Consider the following 24,367-nt stretch of genomic DNA (forward strand, 5'->3'; position numbering starts at 1 on the left):
TTTAAGAAAAATAAAGAGTAGCGACGCAAGTCAGCAAGGATCAGACAAAAAGGATTGTGAACCAATTTTAGAAGCTATTATTTAGTCAATCACGTACATGATTTTTCATGATGTTAACCGTGATTGGCCAAGTCAAAACTTTGAAAAAATAGACTTAAAATTGTTTAACAATCCTTGGGCCTGATGCATCCCTTACGGACATCACCTAATCAAATGCAATATAGAACATACTCGATTTGGAAGCAGCAGCTTTGACCTTGACCTTGACCTTATAACCTTGTCTGATGTTTATTCATGTCCACCAATTTTATTCATACTATCACATCAAAATTGATCATAAGTTGAAACACAAAACTTGACCCAGACATTTGACCCGAAAACATGTAAATTGATCTTTGCATGGTCAGTTTTCTGACTAAAAGACCTTGACCTTTTGTTGTGGACCTCGTTACTTTGCTTCACACAGTTATTCTTATATCCGTTAGATTAAAGAGATTTTTAAATTTGGCCTTGGCCTGTCATCAAGTGACTTTGAAATTGTTGTATTGATAAAAATCCTACTGTCCACCTTCCAACAGTGCATCACCTGTGTCAAATATATCAGAAATATTGGCCATCAGATTTGAGAATTGGGAATCAAAAGTGCTGACAGAGATGAACAATTACTCAAGAACATCTCTCTTTGAAGCAGACCCCAAGAGTAAATAATAAGACTCATTTGAACTTATTGGATCAAGCACAGATTTTAAATAGCCCACACTTGATTCACTCTGTAAAAGTCTATGAGAAAAGGGAATATGTTGACAAAACCTATGCTGTGTTTTTCAAAGAAATAACAACACGTTATCTATTTCAAATGTTCATTTAATATTGAACCCATGTACATGTACAAATACAGTGTACGTAACTAAACAAGTACCAAGTATATAACAACTTAAATTAATTCACAAATTCTCAAAAATTAGTGAAATCATATTTCATTGATCATTTAACAAATGAGTACATACTAAGGCTTGTAATTAAAATACTTATAAGCACTTTGATATTTCATACATCAATATTAATGCCTACTTTGGAGAGACAGCTCTGTAGTATTAAGATATACTAATACAAGTTTTAGTTGAATATTGGACGACTGAAATGATACAATGTAAATGCATTTTTGACTTTTGATTTTAAGATCAGCAAAGGTTGAATCTTCTAATTGAAGACAGATGATCTTTTGGCAATTTCTCTTTATTGTTATCATCAGATAACAATGACCTGTCGTTATTGACCTCAAATTGGTCCAATTTGAATACATGAAGATCAATGGTATAAATGCAAGGATGTCGTGGATCGCCTATAACAACAGTGACATCCAAACGCACAATACTTAACCAACATATTCAACAAAATCATAAATTAAAAAATCTGAAAAAAATACTTGTTTCCTTAAATTAAGAGGATATTTGAATGTTGTTTTTGTGGAAATAGTTCTATTTAACAAAAAGTATTACTCTACTTATACCTAACTAACTTATTCAACAAAATTGAAAATAAAAATTATCGTCTGAAAAAAATACCTGGTACTACAAATTTCCTCAATTTTAAAAGGACATATGAATTTTATTTTTGTGACAATATTTCTTTCCATAAAAACAGATACTCTACAAATATAGTTCTTTCCCTTCTCTGTAGGTGAAAGTTTTTTCGGTGGGGTTTAAATATACTGTCAAACATTAGTTCATAGCCCACATTTGAAGCCCATAAAATAATACAGATAAAAAGAACTGGAAGTTTTAAAATGGTCCATTATTATATGTGGTCTTTACACATGGTCTCTCGAGCAGGTTTGACTTTACGATGCTAAATGCACCTTCCTGCTAAAGAGTTCCACATCACGTATATCTTGTTCACATGGAAATGTGTTTATGAATGATTATCTAAAAATGAACAAAAACAAAAATCAAATACTGAAATATTTGGGAAATATTGATAAAAAATACTATCAAGGAATACAACTCTAATGTGACATAAAATTTGTAAGGAAGCATACATTTTAATGAAGTTAAACACATACTGGATCGCTAAATATTTTTGGCATTTACGAAGTTAATTAATCTGAAAGAAATATTTAATTAATTACAATTATTTGGAAGAGCCGTTAATTATCAATTATGCTATGACAGGGCAATCTAAATAAAAAAGAATCAAATAAACTATAACTGTAATCTTTATATCAAAATTACTGCCATGAAGCAACCATTTAGGAATATATAAAAACTTAACTTGAAAATCATGTATTATTGAATAACAACTGTTTCAAAAACATAACAAAGGGCAGTTTTTAAATAATTTGTTTTTAAAAATCAAAACAAGATATACATGTATTTTCATAATATCATATATATCTTACAAGGTCATAAGGTCATTTTGAGAACACTGTGGACATTTAGGTAATGGTGACTAGAATGTTATATCAATATATTAATTAAGGTGTAAAAGGAACGTTACTCAAACTTTTTAAAATCAAAAGACCACAATACATTCAGACATTGCAGATAATTTTGGCAGTAACCAAATGAAGGTTAAATTAATTCTAAATCTGAAAAACATACAATTTTAATCTTGAAATAAATGTTAGCTTCCCGAAAAGCTAAGAGCGCTACCTACAGCATTATTTATAAGCAGTTAGAGTGAAGATAGATGGGTATTTTGAAGCTTGCGTAGTTATGCTGAGAATTCATTTATGAATAATTATGTACATATGTACTTGATCCTGTGCTAATGGTTTTTTTTTGTTAATTCTTATCACAAAGTAAAAGATCAATTTGTATTTTACGGACATATACAACCGTATAAACTTTATTTCTGCTGTATTCTAGGATAATATAAAAACTTATGCATTTCAAGAGTTATGTCCCTTGGATTGTTCCCGTACTAAAAAATTAAACCGTGGTGCCTTTTGTTATCAAAAATTACAGGCTTTGAAAGCTTTGAAAAAACCCGTCAAGAAAGTAACATAAATTTAAACTATGGTAAATAACTAGCTATAGGTCCATTTTATTTCATATACCAACAACTCTATACACTGTTCGGATCTCAATAAACAAAAATGGCCTATTATCGTGTGGTTAAAGCTTTACAGAATAATCTCTTTGGTTACTATAAACGGAATACATGTATATCCAAAAAGATAACATAGCAAAATTATCATAAAATTCCTTGTCAACAAATTTCCATTGTAATTTGCATTGAACTTCAAATTATCCAGTTTTAAATAATAAATGAAATCACTTCCTGTCAACAAAATTGATCGTGCACTGATTATATTTTCATAATTATGCCCCCTGCCTACAAACAAGCCTCTTTCGTTTGTGTAGAATCATATTTTTTAAAATCAGGAGATCACATAAGCTCTCTCCAAACTTTCATACTGAACTTTTACACAATTGGAGGGGCTCATCTATGGACAGAATGGTAAGCAACAGACTCCAGGGGAGGGGACTTCTGGTACAAAATATACTTAAAACAAATATCAAAAGTCAACATAATCTCATTCAAAATACATTGTCTCTACTTTTACCCATTTTAAAATATTATGCTATCTACATAATACATTATACTAGTGCATTCACACCGAACGGAGATTCATGTCAAACATTGAAACTAAAATTTACACCATCAAAGACTTTACTTATCACTCCTTGATATCCATGTGAACACATTGTATTAAAATAATACTTAATGTAACAAAGGAATTCAAACTTGTGTTCACTTTGATCCAGAACTATATGTAACATTTAGACTCGTAGGGAAGAATTTTTCACATACATATATACATTTACATGAGTATTAGATGATTGTAAGAAATTGACTAGAAAAATTTGTTATCCCTGCAATAATGACAAAGCAATCTGAACATTGATGCATGATGAACAGTGATGCATGATGGGGGAAAAAATGTATACCTGCAGGTAATATTTTGACTCAACAGTGATGCATGATGGGAAAAAATGTAGAATTTCTTTTCAATAGTGCTGTATGATAGGAAAAACGTGTACCAGGTAATATTTTGACTCAACAGCGATGCATGATGGGAAAATCGTGTACTAGGTAATATTTTGACTCAACAGTGGTGCATCATGGGGAAAAATGTGTACCAGGTAATATTTTGACTCAACAGCAATGCATGATGGGGGGGAAAACGTGTACCAGGTAATATTTTGACTCAACAGCAATGAATGATGGGAAAATCGTGTACTAGGTAATATTTTTGACCCAACAGCGATGCATGATGGGAAAATTGTGTACTAGGTAATATTTTGACACAACAGTGATGCAGGATGGGAAAACATGTATAATTTCTTCTCAACAGTGCTGTATGGTGGGAAAAACATGTGAATCTAAGAAATATCATAACTGGAAATATTAACATGAAAATGAGAAAGATATTTTATTAAAAGTGAGAAGAAATTTTTGTAAATCCTGTTTATAGATGGTAATTTGAGTAAAGAGACATGAAATGTACTAGGGAAATGAACACGGATTTTTTTATTATCTTTTATTTTGTTTTTCAAAATAAAATCATAAAATCCTAACAGAGGAGATACAAAATACATGTAACCACAACTGTTAAGGAAAGGGCCAACATATCTTACACAAAACATTACAACAGCACAGCACTTATCAAAATGTCAAGTGTCTTCTTAATATCAGCCAACAGGAAATAGAGCCTGAAACATCACAGTGACCCTGAACTCTCAAGCTTTAAACAGATCTATCCAGTGACAGCTCCTACATATACACTACAACGATCCACAATTTTATACATCGTCATCAAATTTTGAATTAAAATTTTTAAAAAAATAATAAAAATTACTATCATGTTACTTCAATTCAAAACAATCTGGAAACAGCTATTAAAAATATTACAGGGCCTAAAAAGAGACTGGAAATCATTAATTTGAAGAAGTAATTAAAATAGGACATACATAACTTTGAAATGTATTGTAAAAATCAACATAAAAAAATATCATTTTCCTTACACAATCATGCCTTGGCTTTCTATACTCACTGTTTTAACATCAGGCCTCAAAACAACTAATTTATTTTCCTAAACTTAAATTTTAACAACGGGAAGACACTGCTGAAGGCAGAATATCAGTTTAAGTTTAGGAAAATTAATGAAATCAGGGTAACAATTCCAGACACGCTCAATATCTCTAAAGCAGATCCAGCCATATAATGAATGCTAAACGATGTGTTTGACTATTCAACAACCTTTGGGCTTGTTATAGGATAGATATGGTACAATTATCATTTAACTCTGACTACATGAATAATGACATCATTCTACATACACAAAGGCAATATATGATAATATATTAGATGTCATAATAAACATATGCAACCTTGAAAAGATATACAGTATAACTTGTCAAAACCGACCCCTGTCTAATCTGGATCCTTGTCTATTCTGGATTTATTGTTTGGGGCTGGTGTTTTCCATCTTAAATTATAGTACATAGTTAAATTTGAGTTAAGTTTGATTATTACCGATCAATATAAACAGGATACCTGTGTAAACCGGCCAAACATTCTGGTCCCGGTCACATCCGGTTTAGACAGGTTATACTTTACAGCCTTTTAACTTGCTTCCAGAGACCACAAAGTCCATAAAGTGGAATCTTTACACAGGTTCTGTAAACATGAAACAACTACAACGGCAAGTCTAAGAGTGGTCTTATAACACAGGTGGTCTCATAATACAGGTAGTCTTCGTAGCAGGTTTGACTGCATACTGAAGAATGACAACAATGTAATCTCTCATATGAAAATGAATTCTGTTCAATGACAAGGCCAATTACATAGTACAAACTCCATTTTGCATTGCTGGTTATGTGAGCTTCACATGGCATTCGTTTTGACTAATGAGTTAAATGTTTCATCTAAATACAATTCTTAATCAAGAAAAACTAAGACAAAAATTCTATTAAAATCAAATCGATGGTCTGTTCTAGACATTTAATATAATAAAAATATTATAAAAAAAAAAATAATAATACGCTTTTTGATTATTATTACAGTGATCTCTATAGTAATATCATAAACATTTCAAATGGTGATAAAACATTTTTAGTGGCTTAAATGTATAAAAATATCTGTATCATAGTAATTACTTTATGCTCAAAAAATATTCTCAAACTTTATACATTATGCTTGATCACTTCACCTCACAATAACTAATCTCACTTTCTCTCCACAAAAATGAAACATGAAATTCCTTACGTATATACGATAATCTCAAGATGTTTCAAGGGAAATCTTTTTTCAAAAAACATCCACATGGCTAATCTTTAAATATTCATGAGGCACAGTTTAACAATAGACACTTAATATAAAGCCTTTTGCTGTTCCATTTACAGCAAATCAAAATCATTTGAAATATACAATTTCATTAAAAAAAATCAACTTTATTCATTATGATGGAGTAAAAGTTGACATCTACAGTATAACATGTAATATTTGTTGTGTATAAATTTTTGTTGTTTTTGTGGTTGCTATGGAACCATGAATGTATTATTGTTATATTATTGTTGCATTGGCTAACCATGAACAATAAAATTGAAATCTCCGAACAACGAATGAAAGTTCACACGAATATTTCATGTTAAACAGCACTTAATGAAATTTCAAAACCAACTTTGAAGTCTCCCTGTTAAAATAGAATTCATTATTCAGAATGACTTGAAATACCATAATTCCTCAAAATGAAATGACTTTATAACAGCTGGCTACGATTGTGAACAAGGACCTGCTGTCAGTAAGTGCCTTATATTGTGCACACACACTTAAAATTTCACAAATTTATCTTTCAACAACTATACACAGCAACATTTGTGTAAAACTTTACTCAGCATGAATGTTTTCTGTCATTTAAAAATAACTTCACAGGGTACTTATACTTGCATTCGATGAAAATTTGAGTGAAAATAAACACCAAGTGTCGGATCATTTCACTCGCACAAACGAAACCTCATGACATCCACATCTTTCATCACGTCCAAACGATGAGTAAAATTTGCACCATAGATTGCGATGTGTCCAGAATATTCTGAATCCTTCGTCATATATATCTTTGAGTATTTTCAAGCACTTGAGGTACTGTACAGTACTTGGTTCAGCTTTGACCCTAGTCAGGTGGAGTTCTATGACAAATTGCTGCACATCCCGAAGCATCCCAGAATTCAACATTTCAGGTAACGCCACCCATTCCCAATCCTCGATGTCCACTTTTAAGATATCAATTGGCCTCTGAAAACATCAGAAATAAATCAGATTTCATCCAAAAAAGTCGAAATAGCATCTTCAGATGGATGCAAGATACTGTCCTTTGAAAATTTCACCAAAAGTCCTTGACATTTTGCCAAAATATGTCAATTTTTATTATTTTTTTTTTTCACAAATTGAAGTCACAAAGAAGAACATTCTTTTTTTGATAAATGTAGGATTTTTAGAAGAAACATGTCCAAAAACAGTTCAACCAATGGTTTATGAAGACTGACATATGGGTGGACAAACGGTTAGTAATCTATGTCTGTAGTTCTAATCTGATAACAACTATGACAAGAAATAAATCCTTATTTTAGGAAACAATATAAGTTACAGAATTACTAGGTATGCCGACAATTTAAATACTGAGTTATCTCCCTTGTATTATCCAGCTCTTGTAAATCAATTTCGATTACTTCATTTCAAAATATTTTATTGTCATCATAACAAAAATAATGCAAGTAGTGGTAAATATAACAGTAATGTATTAACTAAAGGGATTAGACAACAGGCAAGTCCTTTACTTACCGACTTCCATCATCAACAATTTGTGAAATTGAGACTGTTTATTCTAATTTGATTACATATATGCCAGTAATTAGCAACCAATTACTGCCATGCTACCAACAAATGATGATGCATTAGTGCAGATGACGAGGGTAGGGAGTGTCGAACCACACACCTCGGATCGTCACCTGATATTACGTGGTTAGAGTGCCGACAATGTAACCTAATGTGAAGATCCGATGTGTGTGGTTCGATGCTCCCTAGCTACCCATGTCAGATTGTGTTTCTCGGGAAGCTGAGAAACGGGCCAGTCTGTGCTGATGTGGTTGCATCCTTCAGCAACACACTTTACCCTAATTACTCTGGATTGCATGCGATGGGCCTCCCTGTATGATGTTCAGTGAGGTAGTCACCAACTACTACAAGGAGACTCTGCCTCAAAATACCCAGCAAACCGACAGCAAACAGAAACAGAAATTTGCAGATGAAATTTAGGTTCTGTGGTTGGACAAAAGGAAATAGACCATGGTTAAACCGTACATAATTATCAAGACATGCACCATTTTACAAATGGTAACTTGTGGTTTCCGTACACATACGCGTTATATATAACCAAAGTGAGCTTGATTCTTCAGACCACAGTCAGTTTAGCTTCTGATCGAATTCACTCAAACTGCTATATTTTTTTTTTTTTTGGCAGTAAACATGACATCCTCAGCAGGTTATCAGATGTGAGAAACTCAACTGTTCTTATAAATAGGACACATGTGTGAACAACTGGACATCGGTCAATTCTTTCCATATTGATCTGAAAATTAGCTAAACACATAGCAAGAGACAAATGGTCCATAACTGTCACCCGAGATCGGATATGTACAGGTTGTTTATGCTTGTAAAATTTTAACATATCCGACCATTATAAGGCTGTGACTTTGAAGGTCTGTCAAGGTCATGCAATTGAAACTTGGAAGCTTCTAATCCCAAAAGGCTTGACTGGAACAACAGATTACTGTATCCCTAAGATGTCATTGAACAATTTATACAGACTTGACCCCTTTGACCTTGAAAGAGACCTAATGAAAGTAGGTCAATTCAGGCCTGGTTATTGGGAAGAAGTTAAAATGATGGTTGATAACAGTCAAAACTTGCACTAGATTACTAGATACCCAGCACTACCCCCGGGATACTCACTTTTACGTGGCCGTTGATGGATCTGTGTTTTCCAAATGTTCCCATTTTCCACGGAATGCCTTTTACATTCATGGTTTTATTATCGCTGGTCAAGCCGATGCTGTGAAAAAATACTTTATTTCCGTGGACATGGTCCATCATGTTCATACTGCAATGCAAGAAAAAAGTTTTTATATACCTGGTAAGTTTTGAGTTTTGACAAACCACATTTTTATCAAAAGATTTCAGTAGTTAGTATTTTTTAATGTTACATTTATAATAGGATTTAATCCAATAGGATTATATGATATACATGGATATGTAGACATAGGGATTTCTGCCACTATGTTCAAATCTACCCCAGGTATGTATTGTACCAGGCAAAGCACATTGCATAGAAGTCCATCTGGCATGATGTTTTAACTTATCAAACAAGGATGGATAGTATTGCAACAGCAATACAAAGTCCCCTGCCTGACCCAGGAGTGCAACTATTTATTTCCCATTTTTTAAACTACGTGTTATACTGATCACGTATACCAAGTTTCATTAAAATCGGAGTAGTACTTGAGGAGGAGTTGTCCGGACAAGTCTCAACCAATGAGAAGCCGGCAGCCATTTTGAAAAATGTTTTTTATCGAAAAGAAAAATTGGGATGCACAACTACATGTGATACTGATCATGTATACCAAGTTTCGTTTAAATCGGAGTAGTACTTGAGGAGGAGTTGTCCGGACAAGTCTCAACCAATGAGAAGTCGGCGGCCATTTTGAAAAATGAATTTTTGAAAAAAAAATGTGGGATGCACAACTACATGTTATACTGATCATGTATACCAAGTTTCATTAAAATCGGAGTAGTACTTTAGAAGGAGTTGTCCGGACAACTATTGCGTGACAGACAGACAGACAGACAGACGGACGGAGGGACGGACGGACGGACGGACAGACGGACGGAGGGTAAACCTATAGTCCCCCCGTTTTTCAAACGGCAGGGGACTAATTAGTGACGGTTATATTTTCTAACAGCCAGGCATGCAGTTGTTTAAAGGTCATTTAGACTGACCTCAAAAACTGTATATTGGTATTTCAATTTAACAATCTAATATTATAGGTATTTTCACTTCATGCCAGCCAAACTTAAATGACCTGCTGCCATTTCACACCCAAAACCAAGTTTGGTGAGGATTGCATCAGCAGTTTCTGAGATTAGCTAGTTACATTGCATCCGGACAAGACGGGACATGATGCGATGAGATGGGAAGGATATAGGTAAAACTACATGCTCCCCCCCCTTTTTATGGTGGGGACGAAACAATGAAATATCAATCTGTTTCCTCAAGGTCACTTGGACTGCACCCCCAACTACATTATGATGTTTAAACTTACATTGGATCACATGTACAGGTCTTTTTTACCTCACATACATACTGTTTATATACTGAAGGTAGACTGTACCCTCTATAGGACAATAGGTCTGAACTTCACATCCGTACTGTTTATATACTGAAGGTAGACTGTACCCTCTATAGGACCAAAGGCCTGAACTTCACATCCATACTGTTTTATATACTGAAGGTAGACTGTACCCCAACTATACCCTACCTAGGACTGTAGGAACTTCACATCCGTACTGTTTATATACTGAAGGTAGACTGTACCCTCTATAGGACCCTACCTAGGTCTGAACTTCACATCCATACTGTTTATATACTGAAGGTAGACTGTACCCCAACTATACCCTACCTAGGTCTGAACTTCACATCCATACTGTTTATATACTGAAGGTAGACTGTACCCTCTATAGGACCAAAGGCCTGAACTTCACATCCATACTGTTTATATACTGAAGGTAGACTGTACCCGAACTATAGGACTGTAGGCCTGAACTTCACATCCGTACTGTTTATATACTGAAGGTAGACTGTACCCCTATATGGACTGTAGGCCTGAACTTCACATCCGTACTGTTTATATACTGAAGGTAGACTGTACCCCCTACCTCCTAGGCTAGGCCTGAACTTCACATCTGTACTGTTTATATACTGAAGGTAGACTGTACCCCAACTCTACCCTACCTAGGCCTGAACTTCACATCCGTACTGTTTATATACTGAATGTATACTGTACCCCAACTATACCCTACCTAGGACTGTAGGCCTGAACTTCACATCCGTACTGTTTATATACTGAAGGTAGACTGTACCCCAACTCTACCCTACCTAGGCCTGAACTTCACATCTGTACTGTTTATATACTGAAAGTAAGACTGATGTACCCCAACTATACACTACTATGTAAACTTACCTCGGATCATAGGCATGAACTTCACAGCCATATTGTTTCACAATGGCATCATCAAAACTGAAGTCGAAGTTGATTCTAAAAGAAAGAAAGTAAAACATTAAACTGCAAAACCTTTTTATGACATTTGAAATGTACAGCTACACCAGTATATTTTACTTATATTAGGGGTACATGTACAGTATCCTTATTAGCAATCCCACCAAATTTTCAGCTGTTAATTTTTCCCAATACCATATCTATCCTTAAATGAGCATCCTATCCTATCCTAGTGTTAAAATTTAGTAGTTATGTTTGGGGAGCGTTTATTTGCACACCAATTATGAAAAAAAGAATTCAAATTTCGGAGAATAGCGGGAAATATTTGTCCTATAGCTTCACGTGTCGGTCATATAGATCGGGGAGTACGTGCAGTTTGTATTGGCCAATGGGATTGGTTCAGAAGTATGGGCCGTGGTAAGGTGGTCTTGTAAGTCCTATATTGAGTTTGTTGTTATGAAGCATGTATCGAGTATATAGAGGACAAGGGCTTATTAATTAATGGATAAATACAGTAATACATTTAATGCTGTCTTTCCAGTAATACTTGATCAATAAATTAATTATCTTTTTCATAAATATTCAAAAAGAAGACAATTTTTCTGCTGGAAAATATCTTATTCATTTTTATAATATCATTTTTTCACCAACACAGTATATGACATATCGTCATGCAGTAAGCTTTTAGCTATGTATTACCTGTAATTATTAGCCTGTGTTAGTCAGTATAGATACCTGTGTTGATGTGAGTGAACGAGTGGCTTTATTTATTGTCGTGAACATGTGCATGTGCCGTTCTCTAGAAGAAGCGATCTATATTTAGCCGTCACACCTGGGTAACCAGCTTGGGTACCTGTTCCATTGTTCGTGTGTATGTGGGTAGAAATGTCTTGTTACGAGATAGAGCTGTCAATTTATGTAGTGGAGATGTCTTGTATTCTTTAAGGTTATGGTTTCGTAACGTTATTAAGTGTGACGTCAAGTCATCACAGAGTTTTCTTTGTAAATCGTCCGCCTTTGTTCGGGCAGGCTGAGCTTGATCGTTGTGATAAATTGATGTGTTTTTCACACTCTGTTTTATTATAGTTCATGTCTAACCTAATTGCCCCCATGTTTATAACATTGTACTTATACAGGTTTTACTGATACTGAATACACAATATCTTAGGTAACACACAAGCCTTTGAGTCGTATATATAACTATTCATCCCATGATACATGGCCCACTGGCAGAGTCCAATCTAATATGTTGACAACGACATTTGTCACTGTATGGTTACGGACAAAGGAATTACTGATCATTGCTTTTGAAAGTGATTTTTTGTTGTCATGATTGAAGAAAAAAATTTGTCAAGGGGAATTTCGGTACTGTGCACAAAAGCAAACTCCCTGATCCCACATAAAAAATTACGATAAGAAATCATTAAAGGGATATAACTCCTAAAAAAACCCATCAAAATGATCAATAAAGTGAGCACACATCTGTCTAATTAGATATTAATTAGGTGTACCTAGTTTCATGTTTATGTTCTAACATTGAAAACATTCCTGATAATTAATATGCACACCCACAGAGAACTCCTTACCAGATAATAGAAAGTTGATAACAATTAAAGGGAAATATATTTGTTGAAGGAAGTGAAATAGAAATGACATCGACAGATGACAATTTCCACATTCATATCATTTTTATGTCAGTCATTACTTATGTTTGTTTTTGAAGCTAGGTCCCTTAATACTGATCATGAATATTACTATTAACTGTGTCAACAGTGCCATTAATCAAACAAATCTGGTCCTGTTTGCCTCCAACTTAATTGAGAGACTTTAATGACACACGACAGTTATTGACGGACTACTCTAATTGTGTCAGATTAATTATGTACATAATCAACCCAAAATATAGCCCTGAAAGTGTCCAGATTAAGAAGGGATGGGCAAGGTTTGATTGACATGACTGCGATATATAAGGTAAGGACGAGGCCTTGTAATCAGGTACAGTACGGCTTGATGTCATAGGGATGGAGAACACTTTCAAATAACTGTTTATGAGAAGTCACGGAATAATTTGAATCTCACTCCCACACACATCCACATTGGCAGAGTAATGGATTAATTTTGAACAAAATCAACTTCCTGATTAGTGGAATGAAAAGAACAATGACATTATACATTTTCAGGGATTTTGTCAGCTTGAATTAGAGAACAGGCAAATTGATGATGGGGAAAAGTTATTCACGCCTTTGTATAATTCTGGGGAAAAAAACACCAAAAAAAAAAGATAAAAAAATTGGTCTTTATAAGGTAGCAGTGTACAGTAAAAATGCCAAATTCTGAAAAATATGGCACTTGTTTTAGATATGTAAACATTGCCAGTTAACCTTACATATAACCTCTAATAAAGTATATATATTTGAAATCTGTACAACATTTGCAATTTTAATAGAGCTCTGAAGGATAAGTAAACTGATATTTTCTGTGATTTTTAGAGCTGTGAATACCATGGTAACAGCTTAAAAAATTCTCAAAAATTGCAAAATATTATGATATTTGACCCAAAATGGCACAATTCTCTACACAATTTTTTTTCTGAAACCTGTTTAAAATTAAATATCTCTATCCCAAAGACAGAATTAATCTTGTTTGGACATATGTTGTAAATTAAGTTTTTGCGCTATCTTACCTTTTCTGTGGGCTTCCATTTTGCGCTGTAGGCGAAACTAAATTTCCTGTGTAAACACACGTTCGGAAAATCCGGATATTTAAAATCCGGAACCAATTTATTGATTTTTGTTTTAATAAATGTGAAGCCTGTATGTACTACTTCATACTGAATATACCAATTATAGTGTACATTTATTTTCTCATTTTTTATGCATATCATAATACAGGAGTTATTTGCTTAACAAAAAAATTGCCCATGGCCAGGCTGTCTTACTGTGGTGTGCTACCTAAGCAAGCAATGGTGATTGAATCAAGCGTATATTTAAATTTGCATTGGAGATGGATATATTTGGGTGAATTTTTGTTGGGCGAATTTAGCACACAATTACCTGTGTTGATATCTGTCAGGTGAATTTTCCCAATGACTCAATGAGTCCTTACATTATCACACGTACTAATCGGAAACTTCTGTACATTTGCATGTCTCTGGTAAAACCAGAAATAACAAGGACCTTTTATAAAAGATTATGTAACTCTATATATTTTTCCCCAACAGAACACACCCTTTTTAAAATACCGTCAATAGAATTGTTTGGCTTGATTTCCAGTCATGAATGACACTGATGACACTTAAAATTTACCTGATCCATCCATGCAAGACAAAGCACAACAATCTTTTTTTACTAAATCTTTGCTGCTAGCACTCTTGACCACCTTCAAATTTCATTTAATTTATTTTTGTTTAACATCCTATTAACAGCCAGATCATTTAAAGACGTTCCAGCTGTTGGAGGTAATGGAAAACCGGAGAAAAACCACCGGCGTATGGTCAGTATCAGGCAACTGCCCCATGTAGGTTTCGAACTCGCAACCCAGAGGTGGATCGAGGGCTAGTGATAAAGTGTCAGGACACCTTAACCACTCGGCCATCGCGGCCCTTCAACTTTCAAAACAAGGGGACTGTATCCAACAAAACTATTTCAGATGTCTGGTCAATGTTATTCTCTATGTCTCCGGAAATGATACAGGTTTTTTTTTGTTGACTTTGCAGCCATGTTTTCGATATCAACAACTTTAAAAATATTAATAATAAATCGCACCAGGTACCAGATGTGTAATGAATGTCAGCTGTTGTTTATACAGTTAAATTTTATACATGTATATGTTTTTTTCTTCAATTGTATTCATTATTTAACACTTTTCGAGACAGCAAACAGACAAACGAAATATATAAAAGTACATTTCGATTTTTTATGTGCATGCAGCTACCTTTTTGCTAACCTTGGGTATGTGGCAGCTATGTGCCCGATATGTACAGTAAGTAAACACTTACCCATAAGAATATACAAGACAGTTGTCATTAGGTCTAAAATCCTTGTCATCACAAATATCCCATCCACCATCATCAAGCTTGCCAAGATGGAGGACTCGGCGACAGAAATACTGAAGACTATTGATATATCTGTAATCAAGAATATTCAGATACAATACAACAGTTGTTTCAAATTTAATAACAATGATTTTAATATATCATAAGACTTGAAAGATTTAAAACTACGTTTGATCACTGGGCCAATATGAAATTATTGTGAGCGTTCATATTTTTGCCATGGTTCAATTTTTTGGTGCATCATTGAATTTCAGCAGATGAGCTCATTGATAAATTGGCAAATATCAATATATGTAATGAAAAAAACAAAATATTGAATTGCCAGTATAATGTTTATAAATCATAAAATGATGTTAAAACATGCTAGCCAGAAAAATTCATTTGAAAATGAAGAATCATCTAATTCATGTATCGTGTTAGGGGATATGACACGCTCAGGAAATAATCAACTGATTGTCATGAAAATTGACATGAGTGATCTTTGCACAACCATTTGCTTTGTTACAAAAAATCATTACCAGGTATGTCTTTCCATGATAATTTTCTTGATGTCTAGACCTTTTGGAGAAAACATGCATTTTTTTTAAAAAAGTGATTATTTCAAAATAACCACAAAAAAGGCACAATTTTCTGTGAATGTTTAGTGATTACAAGGAGAATAATGTTTTTGTTGAGAAACTTTACCTACAAGTAAGAATTTTATTTTGGGGGACATTTTACATTTCACAAAAATATTGAAATTAGAACATTTTTTTTCATTTTTTTTTTTTATTGATAGATTAAGATAAAGGTTAGATTATGGAAGAATGAAAACCTTAATTTACCATTAAAATGATAACACATTATTGTTGTTTCTTCTTTTTATCACATAAAAAGGAATTTATATTTCATCAAGTTGCTCCTTCGTTCCCCTGGTGTTACAACCAACATACACTGTAGCTTCCGACAACATTAGCATCTGTATAAGTGCTTACAGGAGGGGATAACTCTTACAAACTGTGCACAAACATAGATCTGAAGGTCGGTTGGAAATCTTTTTCTTAAATTTGGAGGTAGCATTTTATGAGTGTTTCATATCACATTAACAGCGTGTTCCATTTAGCGGAACGTTCCGGTTGTTCCAGTTCGAACCGGCCGTTCCGGTAAATGGAATGCGACGTTCCGCTGGAACGAACCGGTTCGTCTGGCACGTCCCATTTGAGGGTTCCATGTTGGAACCAATATGGCCGCCGTTGAAAGATCTTTGAGTCGAATTTCAACAGAAAACGATGAATTTGCAGTATAACATGTTGCATAATATTTAAGGTATTCTCAGCTTTCATGCCGAACTCAACGACGTAAATCGTTATTGTTTTGCCGTATTTTACGCCTCTATTCTTTAGGCTATATCCGGGCGAAGTGCGTTTTTTGTCAATAAACACGGGAGAAATGAAAGCGTGTAAAAATAATGATCAAAATTTATAATAAAAATGTACTTTCGGTGCACTGGGTGTCAAATGAATCACAAATGCCTAAAAGTATCCATAAGTTATTGATTTGATAGTAGACGACTTTCCTGCGCAGACGGTTTCGTTTAACACCTTGACGTAATATAACGTTAACTCATCTTCGCTAGCCAAGGCTTCTGATTACGTTACACTACACGAACAGTGTAACGTAATCAGAAGCCTTGGCTAGCGAAGATGACGTTAACTAGGCTAACGTTGTAGATAGCAACCAACTGGTCTTTTGCTTGGTTTTAATGCAAGTTATACCTGTAAGAAATGGAGAATTTCAAACCACTTTCATTGGTTGGTGCGAAACAATGGAAATGGTGGCATTTTTTTTATACGAGAAAACATACACATATTTGGTATTAACATATTGTGTCTTAAATTACCAGTTTAGCGAGTCTTGTCACAATACAATTGCATTTGTAAACTCGGTACCATGTATGTGCATCAGCCAACACATATATTTATCTACACCTGTTTTGTGCTGATGAATAATTGCTGTAGACATATTGATATTCGTATGACATTGTAAATTCATTCATATCCTGTTTATTGTAAAATATCACATATAATTTTGGCATAAAAGTTAAATTATCAAAGAAAATGTATCTTATTTTATGTTACTTGTGCCCTATTCATGTATAAATGAAAGTTGTCATTTTCGAAGCAGTCAACTTCTTCATCATGACACAAGCCGACACAAATACACAGAACAGTTTGGTTTGGTTTATTTTGTTTAATGTCCTATTAACAGCAAAGGTATTTTTAGGACGGCCCGCCGTGCGTGCGACATGCATGCGTGTGGCTACCCAAAACACACATACGCACTTGCCACACAGAACAGTAGATATACTTATATGTATATATATATGGGTCAAAGATGCAACGTTTACGGTAATTTCCAAGTTACATTGGATCCTCATTGGGTCCAACCGCGCCTGTCTTGTAAATCCTGGCGTCATGTACAGAGCCTGGCCATCCTATATATATATGTCTGCGAAACCCATCCGGTGGTCAACCACTGTCTGTACAGATATCAAATGTACATTAAAAGCAGGTGTTCATGTTTCATTTCTTTTATGTATTTGGGTTAAAAATATGTATATATACCCAAGCAACTTTTGATTAGAAAACAAGATACGTAAACGCAGAACTGAAAGAAAATTCTTTTAATCTGGTATGAATAAAGCATTATTTAAAAAAAAAAAACGTTTTTGTACCTGTAGCACTATAGAATTTTTTTCTGTTGAAGTAAGAGATTTTATGAATACTTGGCTCAGCTATGGAAATGTGCGTCCCGTCAATGGCACCAACAACTCCGGGAAAACCATTCACCTTATAGATGAATGATGTGGTGTTGAAAATGAAAGGTCTGGACACATGTATAGATGAATGAAGTTTTATTCGGAGACAGAGCATAGATGTTGTTACTCTGACTCCAAGGTAGTCTGACTATACATATACACATGTACTAATGGACCAATATTTCTGTCTATTTAAATTAAGCATTTCTAAAATAAAACATGTTTCCTCCTGAACTTTTCCTGGACCATCTGTAGTCGAGTTACTTGAAATCTAATTTAAATGTGAAACATAATGAAAGGTATTTTTACGGGGAGAAGACAAACATACCTCAGATCTCTAAATATCATGGCTTATTAATACTTTTTACGTCTCGACATTTTTGGCGATGCTACTGTATCTATCAGAAACTTCCAATCACAATGTTGGAGCAGTGATGTTCAACACCTACGTAAACGTTTATGTATGAAGTTTTTTTTTTGTAACCACCGTTGGAATGATCATTAGCCAAAACCATTTCTTTTTACTCTGAGGCATTTAGGAATGACTTGTTAATTGTTTTATTTCTGATCAAACTAACATTTAGTAAATTAAATAATGATATTGTATATTGAAATATGAAACCAGATATTTGAAGAAAGTGGGCGAGTCTTTGGATTTGGCCAGTCTTAAAAAACAATATTAGACCGTTTACAACAGAATGTTCTATTATTGTATTTACCGGTACTATCATTTTCTTCCTTAACGATTTCGCTGATATCCAGATGATTCAAGAAAAGTCTGTCGAAACACTTGCCGGTAATTAAACTGGAATTGTTAATAGCTACATCGAATTTTAATGTGACAAGGTTTACTTAGTAATATTTTGTCGATCGAATGCACCTGCAGGAGTTATCGCTCTTGTGAACTTTCAACCCACATTGTTTTGAATTGACTGAAACGGCAAAGGAGGACGAGGACTATGTACTGTGACCTATTTTGCGGCATTGTGCCGCGTAAGTAGATTTAAATGACCATTTTAAACTACAGTCAAACTTCGTTAACTCGAACTCGGACAACTCGAAAACCCCGTTCCACTCGAAGTATTACTCCGGTCCCGGCAAAAATCCTTCTTTTTCTTAGTAATAAAAACTCCGATACCGTAATTCGAAAAACTCGGTTATTCCGAACTAAAATATTGGTCGCGATATTATAAAACCTATGTAAAATGTACCGGTTATCCCGAAATTGAAAACATAATTTTCATTTTTAAACAAAATGTGTCAACAAAATACTCATCGTACGTCTTGGTTAAATTGTTTACAATTTCGTGCACGAGAAATATCCAGTTTTTGTTTCGTTTTGTTATTAAATTACCTTAAACATATCTGACCATTTTTACTGTAAAACGAAAGTACACATTCCCAATTTTGGAATCGTGTTCTCCGCTACAATTATACGCAAGGTAGGCAAGTCACAAGCCAATTTGTTGTTTTCGACTGTATTTTTCACGCGTATTAAATCTATAAGATATTCTCGATAATCCTGTTTACTTATGTGCGTCTGTATCATCAATTCTGCAATGCATTTCTCTCAAAAACGTGCTTTTAAAAATAAATGTCAAATTGAACGTCAATAATCGTAAATTAATTCAGGCCAGGAAAAGCCATGTGCATATTTTCTTAGGGCCACAATACCCATCATGCAATTTATTCAGTGACGAAATCCACACTCAATGCCATACAAAGACACAGGAAAGCTTTCATTTAACAACACTAACAGCCTTTCAATGCGGCCCTTCCGAGGTTGCTTGCAATTTTGTTTTATTCCGGATTTGTCACTTGTGTCAATTTCGAATTTGCAGTGTTGAGCATATATATATACAAAAAATGTAATTCCGATCTCCTCTATCAGTGTATCAATTAATACCTGATCTAAAAACAATGCCAGATAATCCACTGACTCCTTGTCTTAAGTCAAGGACCTTGTGTTTCCCCTTGATGTAAAAATATGTCGTCGCCTTCTCTCAAAATAATCGAAGCCGTAGACATTTGTCAGATTTTGACAGCACGCAAAATAACTACATGACAACAAAGATCGCTACTTTATTGGTAGATATAATACGTTTCCATGATTGTAACGAGAATGTAAAAAACGATATGAATTACAAGTTCAAAATCTTTTAAAAAACCACGCAATTAAATATAAACCAAATCGTGAATTCGTATCAATCGACGTACTCACATGTGTGTGTTTATAGAGCCATCTTGGATAAGATATGGTCATGTGATCATGATCTGTGTTACTAAAATTAGAATACTCGGTCTTCTGTTTGTGTTAAAAATCCGAATTATTAGCTCGTTTTCCCGATAAAGTATCAACAGAAATACAATGAAACATACATATAAATCCATGCAAGTAGTTTTGGAACGATGTCTTTGATAGATGGTGGAGATTTGATCATAAAAGCTAGCGAGTTGGCAGACACTGCCGCGCCGCTGACGTGATGCACCAGTGGTTCATTCAATTAATCAAACGTATCGTTGTTTCTGTGTTTTTAATTCACGAATATGTGAACCATTTGTACAAAACGTCAATTTAAATACATATTGCAAACTGTCCTGAACATTCCCAGCTTTATTACACAGGACAAAAAACTAGATTCGTTATATATTTTTTCGGGAATCAGTTGTTTACTCGCTCCCGTCCGACCGGAAGTTCTCGAGAGCAGAAGTTTAAAACAAGTTGGACGTTATACGTAAATTTAGACATCTAAAGTTGTGTTACGTATTGTTAATTTCATTATTTATTGCCAAACATTATCTCATTCAAGTAAGAATCAGTCATGATTATTTAAATCGCTGTATCATCACTTCAAAAAAATGCAGAAAAAAATCTACTTCCGTGATGCATTAATGCATCATTCGGCCCCGGCACGGTGATGCATTAATGCATCATCAGGGCTTAAAGGGTTAAGATCCAACAGTATTGATGTTGACAAACAGAACTTACATAATCCCTCTGATGATTAAAGCAGTGCGATAATTATACCCAAGTTACACCCAAGCTGGCGCCTCTGTACAGCTGTCTAGGTGACCATGTGCGTTCAGGCGGAACTATCCGACACACCTGAAATCACAACTAGGTCCTATGGCTGGGTAACGTGTGAATTAATTCCAGGACTTCGTTTCTGATCGAACTATGATAAACTGTGCATTTCCTGCTGCTTCTGCACTTGTCAACACGTGATCTGTGCCGATACATTTGTGTATGTATTATTTGCCGCAGACTTCGTATATTGTTTTTTTTTTTATGATTTTTAACGATAATATAATTTTTGTACAAGAAATTATTTAAATAGATTTTAAAGTGATGAAATTTTGTGTTAATCTTCACTTAGAAATGGCATGTCGGACACGACTCCCAATCACAAATATACTGGCTTACTTGATTTCAAAACGATATGATAGTATTGTATCATATATTATTTACTTTTTAGAAATGTCGTGTCTAGCATAAATAATAAATACGATTTTGTTATAATTAGTATTTGAAATCAAATAGGCGTGTTTCTGACTGTTAAGGATGCGTGTTTATGCAGAGGCCTATAGGTCTCTGGTTTATGTAAATGATTTTTATAGATATAATATACCAACACGTCTACCTTGAAACTCGGTTAACTGGAAGACTCAGATAACTCGAAGTTTTTTTCACGATCCCGACGACTTGGAGTTAACGAGGTTTGACTGTATTACATTCTATCAAGTTCAAAAGTGAAAGTAGATGGCATCGTAAAAGGTAGATTGTGTGTTATTTACCAGTTGGCCAGACGATGAACTCCTTCATCATATTCCATTATGGCGATGATGACTCGGGCCTTAGTCCTGGCGATACTACTGACAGTGACATCGAAACGGTCTTCTATCTCTCTGTGTGAATCTTTATTGGCTAAGTACCATATGGTTACCAAAACTTGCTTTTCAATAGATATGGGCTTACGGCCCTGCTCATGATAGACCGGCACTTTACCAGTGCGAGTTTAAATAAAATGTTAACTATTTGTAAATCATACAGTCGCAAATGGCGATTTTTGTATTCAGCCTCAAAAAGTAAAGTTGTTGTATTTTCAAATAAAAGAACCATAACCATTAACTGTACTTTACGCCTTTATGATAACATATTGCCAGTTGTTTCGGAGATTACTCATGTAAGCATCTTATCAAATGATAAACACAATTCCATTGAAAGAACAAAACAAGCATGCACTAAATTAAAAAGTGGCACTCACTGGGGCACATCAATGCGCATTAAACCCTTTAACTATTGCTAAAATTTTAAAAATTAAAGTATACCCATCTGCACTCTACGGATGTGAACTGTGGGTACTTTCAAATACTGAATTATTGATGCTAGAAAGAGCTCAACACTTTATTGTAAAGTCGATTCAAGGTTTTGGGAAAAGAACAAGAACTGATATGTGTACTTCCTTGATTGGATGGCTCTCTATAGAAGCGTACATTGATATTAAAAAACTTTTGTATTTAGGTAGGATCTGCAGAATGAATAGAAATAACTTAATCTGCAGAGTATTCATTTCGAGATTTTTTATGTACATAGTGAACAAATGTAGTCAAAAAGGTTTTATACCCGATATCGTTAGAATACTTAAGAAGTATAACTTATATGAATATATTGTACTTTTTCTTGATGATGGTAGCTTTCCAAACAAAATACACTGGAAGTCATTGATTTATAAATCTGTATCTAATTATGAAACTAATGCTTGGTTGCATAGCATGTCTAATGACGCAGACTTCACACGATTTTTATTGCTGCATGACGATCTTAAACCTCATTATTTATGGCAATTAGCTTTGCGTCATCCAAATTTTCTTTATAATATTGGATACATAATGAAATTGATTGTATCTGTTCGGGTAAGTAATGTTCAGCTTTTATGTCACCACTGTGGCCTTTTCTACACAGATTTTGTAACTCATGTTATTTTGCAGTGTTCTGTAACGGATAATATCCGTGATAATCTATGGTGTATTATAGCATCCATTTCAAGTATAGAACTAAGTACATATCTGCATTCACTACCTGATTATTCATAAATACATATTTTACTAGGTGGTCCAATGAACCATCAGGTGAATGAATCTGATCATGAAGAATTTAGATTAGAGTCCATATATGCCATAAAACGAATGTTTGATCTGTACACATAATTAATACATGTAGTATCATATATATATACATGTATATATATTTATGTACATGGAATATAAGACATATATATTACTCAACTTATATCTACGATAATTAACTACATGTATATGTATATAACATTATATTGTGAACTCGCATGCACTTTTTTGCTTGATATCACTATGTAAATAGTCACGTATTATCTACGTTACATTGATTGTATTTGTATTATCATGCTCTTCTTTGTGGAGGAAATAAAGATGATAATAGTGATAATAATTTATTTGTTAGTTAATCGCACATCATTCTGGCTGTACATCTTAGTTGAAATTCGAAACTTTGCTATGCTTGATTGCATTATTATTTAATTTATAAATAAAAAAATGAAATTTAAAAAAAAAAAAAAAAAAAAAATTTCAAAACAACTCCTGGTCATTCTGAAATGAGAATTAAACTCCTGTTCGTCATAATATTTGACAATAGTCAGTACATAAAAAGAAATTCGGGTACGTTCGTTTCTTATATTACAAACCGCCGCTGCTGTTTCTACGGTATCGTCATCGTCCTCGTTGAAAAACGACAAAAACGTATAGGACGCTGACGCAATCATGGTTATGTCCGCCATGTTGGATTTCGCGAGCGCAGAACGTGATTGGAACGTCATGTACCATTTAGCGAACCCGTTCCAAGTTGGCACAACCGGAACGTTCCGCTAAATGGAACACGCTGTAAGTGTACTAACAGACTTGAAGATGTCACTAAAGTTTCAAGGTCACAAACCTGTGATATAAGGTCATGAGGTCCTGTCGCACCATACGATCCATAAAGTGTTTAGTAGGCAGAAGCAACGTGTCATTGTTGGGGTCGGGGTACAAGTGCTGCAGCCTCTCTGCTCTGGTGATTTCTTTTGGCTGAAACAAACAAAAAAAAGAACAATACAAAAATTTGTCCCTTTCGCTTCAGATATTAACTAAAGTATTATGACAAAAGCC

At 34.2% G+C, this 24,367-nt stretch overlaps 1 protein-coding gene across 1 annotated transcript in view; it reads right to left on the bottom strand.

Moving 5' to 3' along the window:
* Positions 1-846: 846 nt before the first annotated feature.
* LOC117326066 (methyltransferase-like protein 24) overlaps positions 847-24,367 on the bottom strand; it is a 43,002-nt gene continuing 19,481 nt past the window's right edge. Inside the window, exons 2-6 of the mRNA XM_033882667.1 lie at positions 24,156-24,286; positions 15,334-15,462; positions 11,301-11,375; positions 9,016-9,163; positions 847-7,299 (exon numbers count right to left, since the gene is read on the bottom strand). Of these exons, the coding sequence (XP_033738558.1) occupies positions 6,997-7,299; positions 9,016-9,163; positions 11,301-11,375; positions 15,334-15,462; positions 24,156-24,286 (786 nt within the window). The 3' untranslated portion in view covers positions 847-6,996. The remainder of the gene's footprint in view (positions 7,300-9,015; positions 9,164-11,300; positions 11,376-15,333; positions 15,463-24,155; positions 24,287-24,367) is intronic.

The sequence above is a fragment of the Pecten maximus genome, chromosome 4 (assembly GCF_902652985.1).
Source record: "Pecten maximus chromosome 4, xPecMax1.1, whole genome shotgun sequence".
Taxonomy (NCBI): Eukaryota; Metazoa; Mollusca; class Bivalvia; order Pectinida; family Pectinidae; genus Pecten; species Pecten maximus.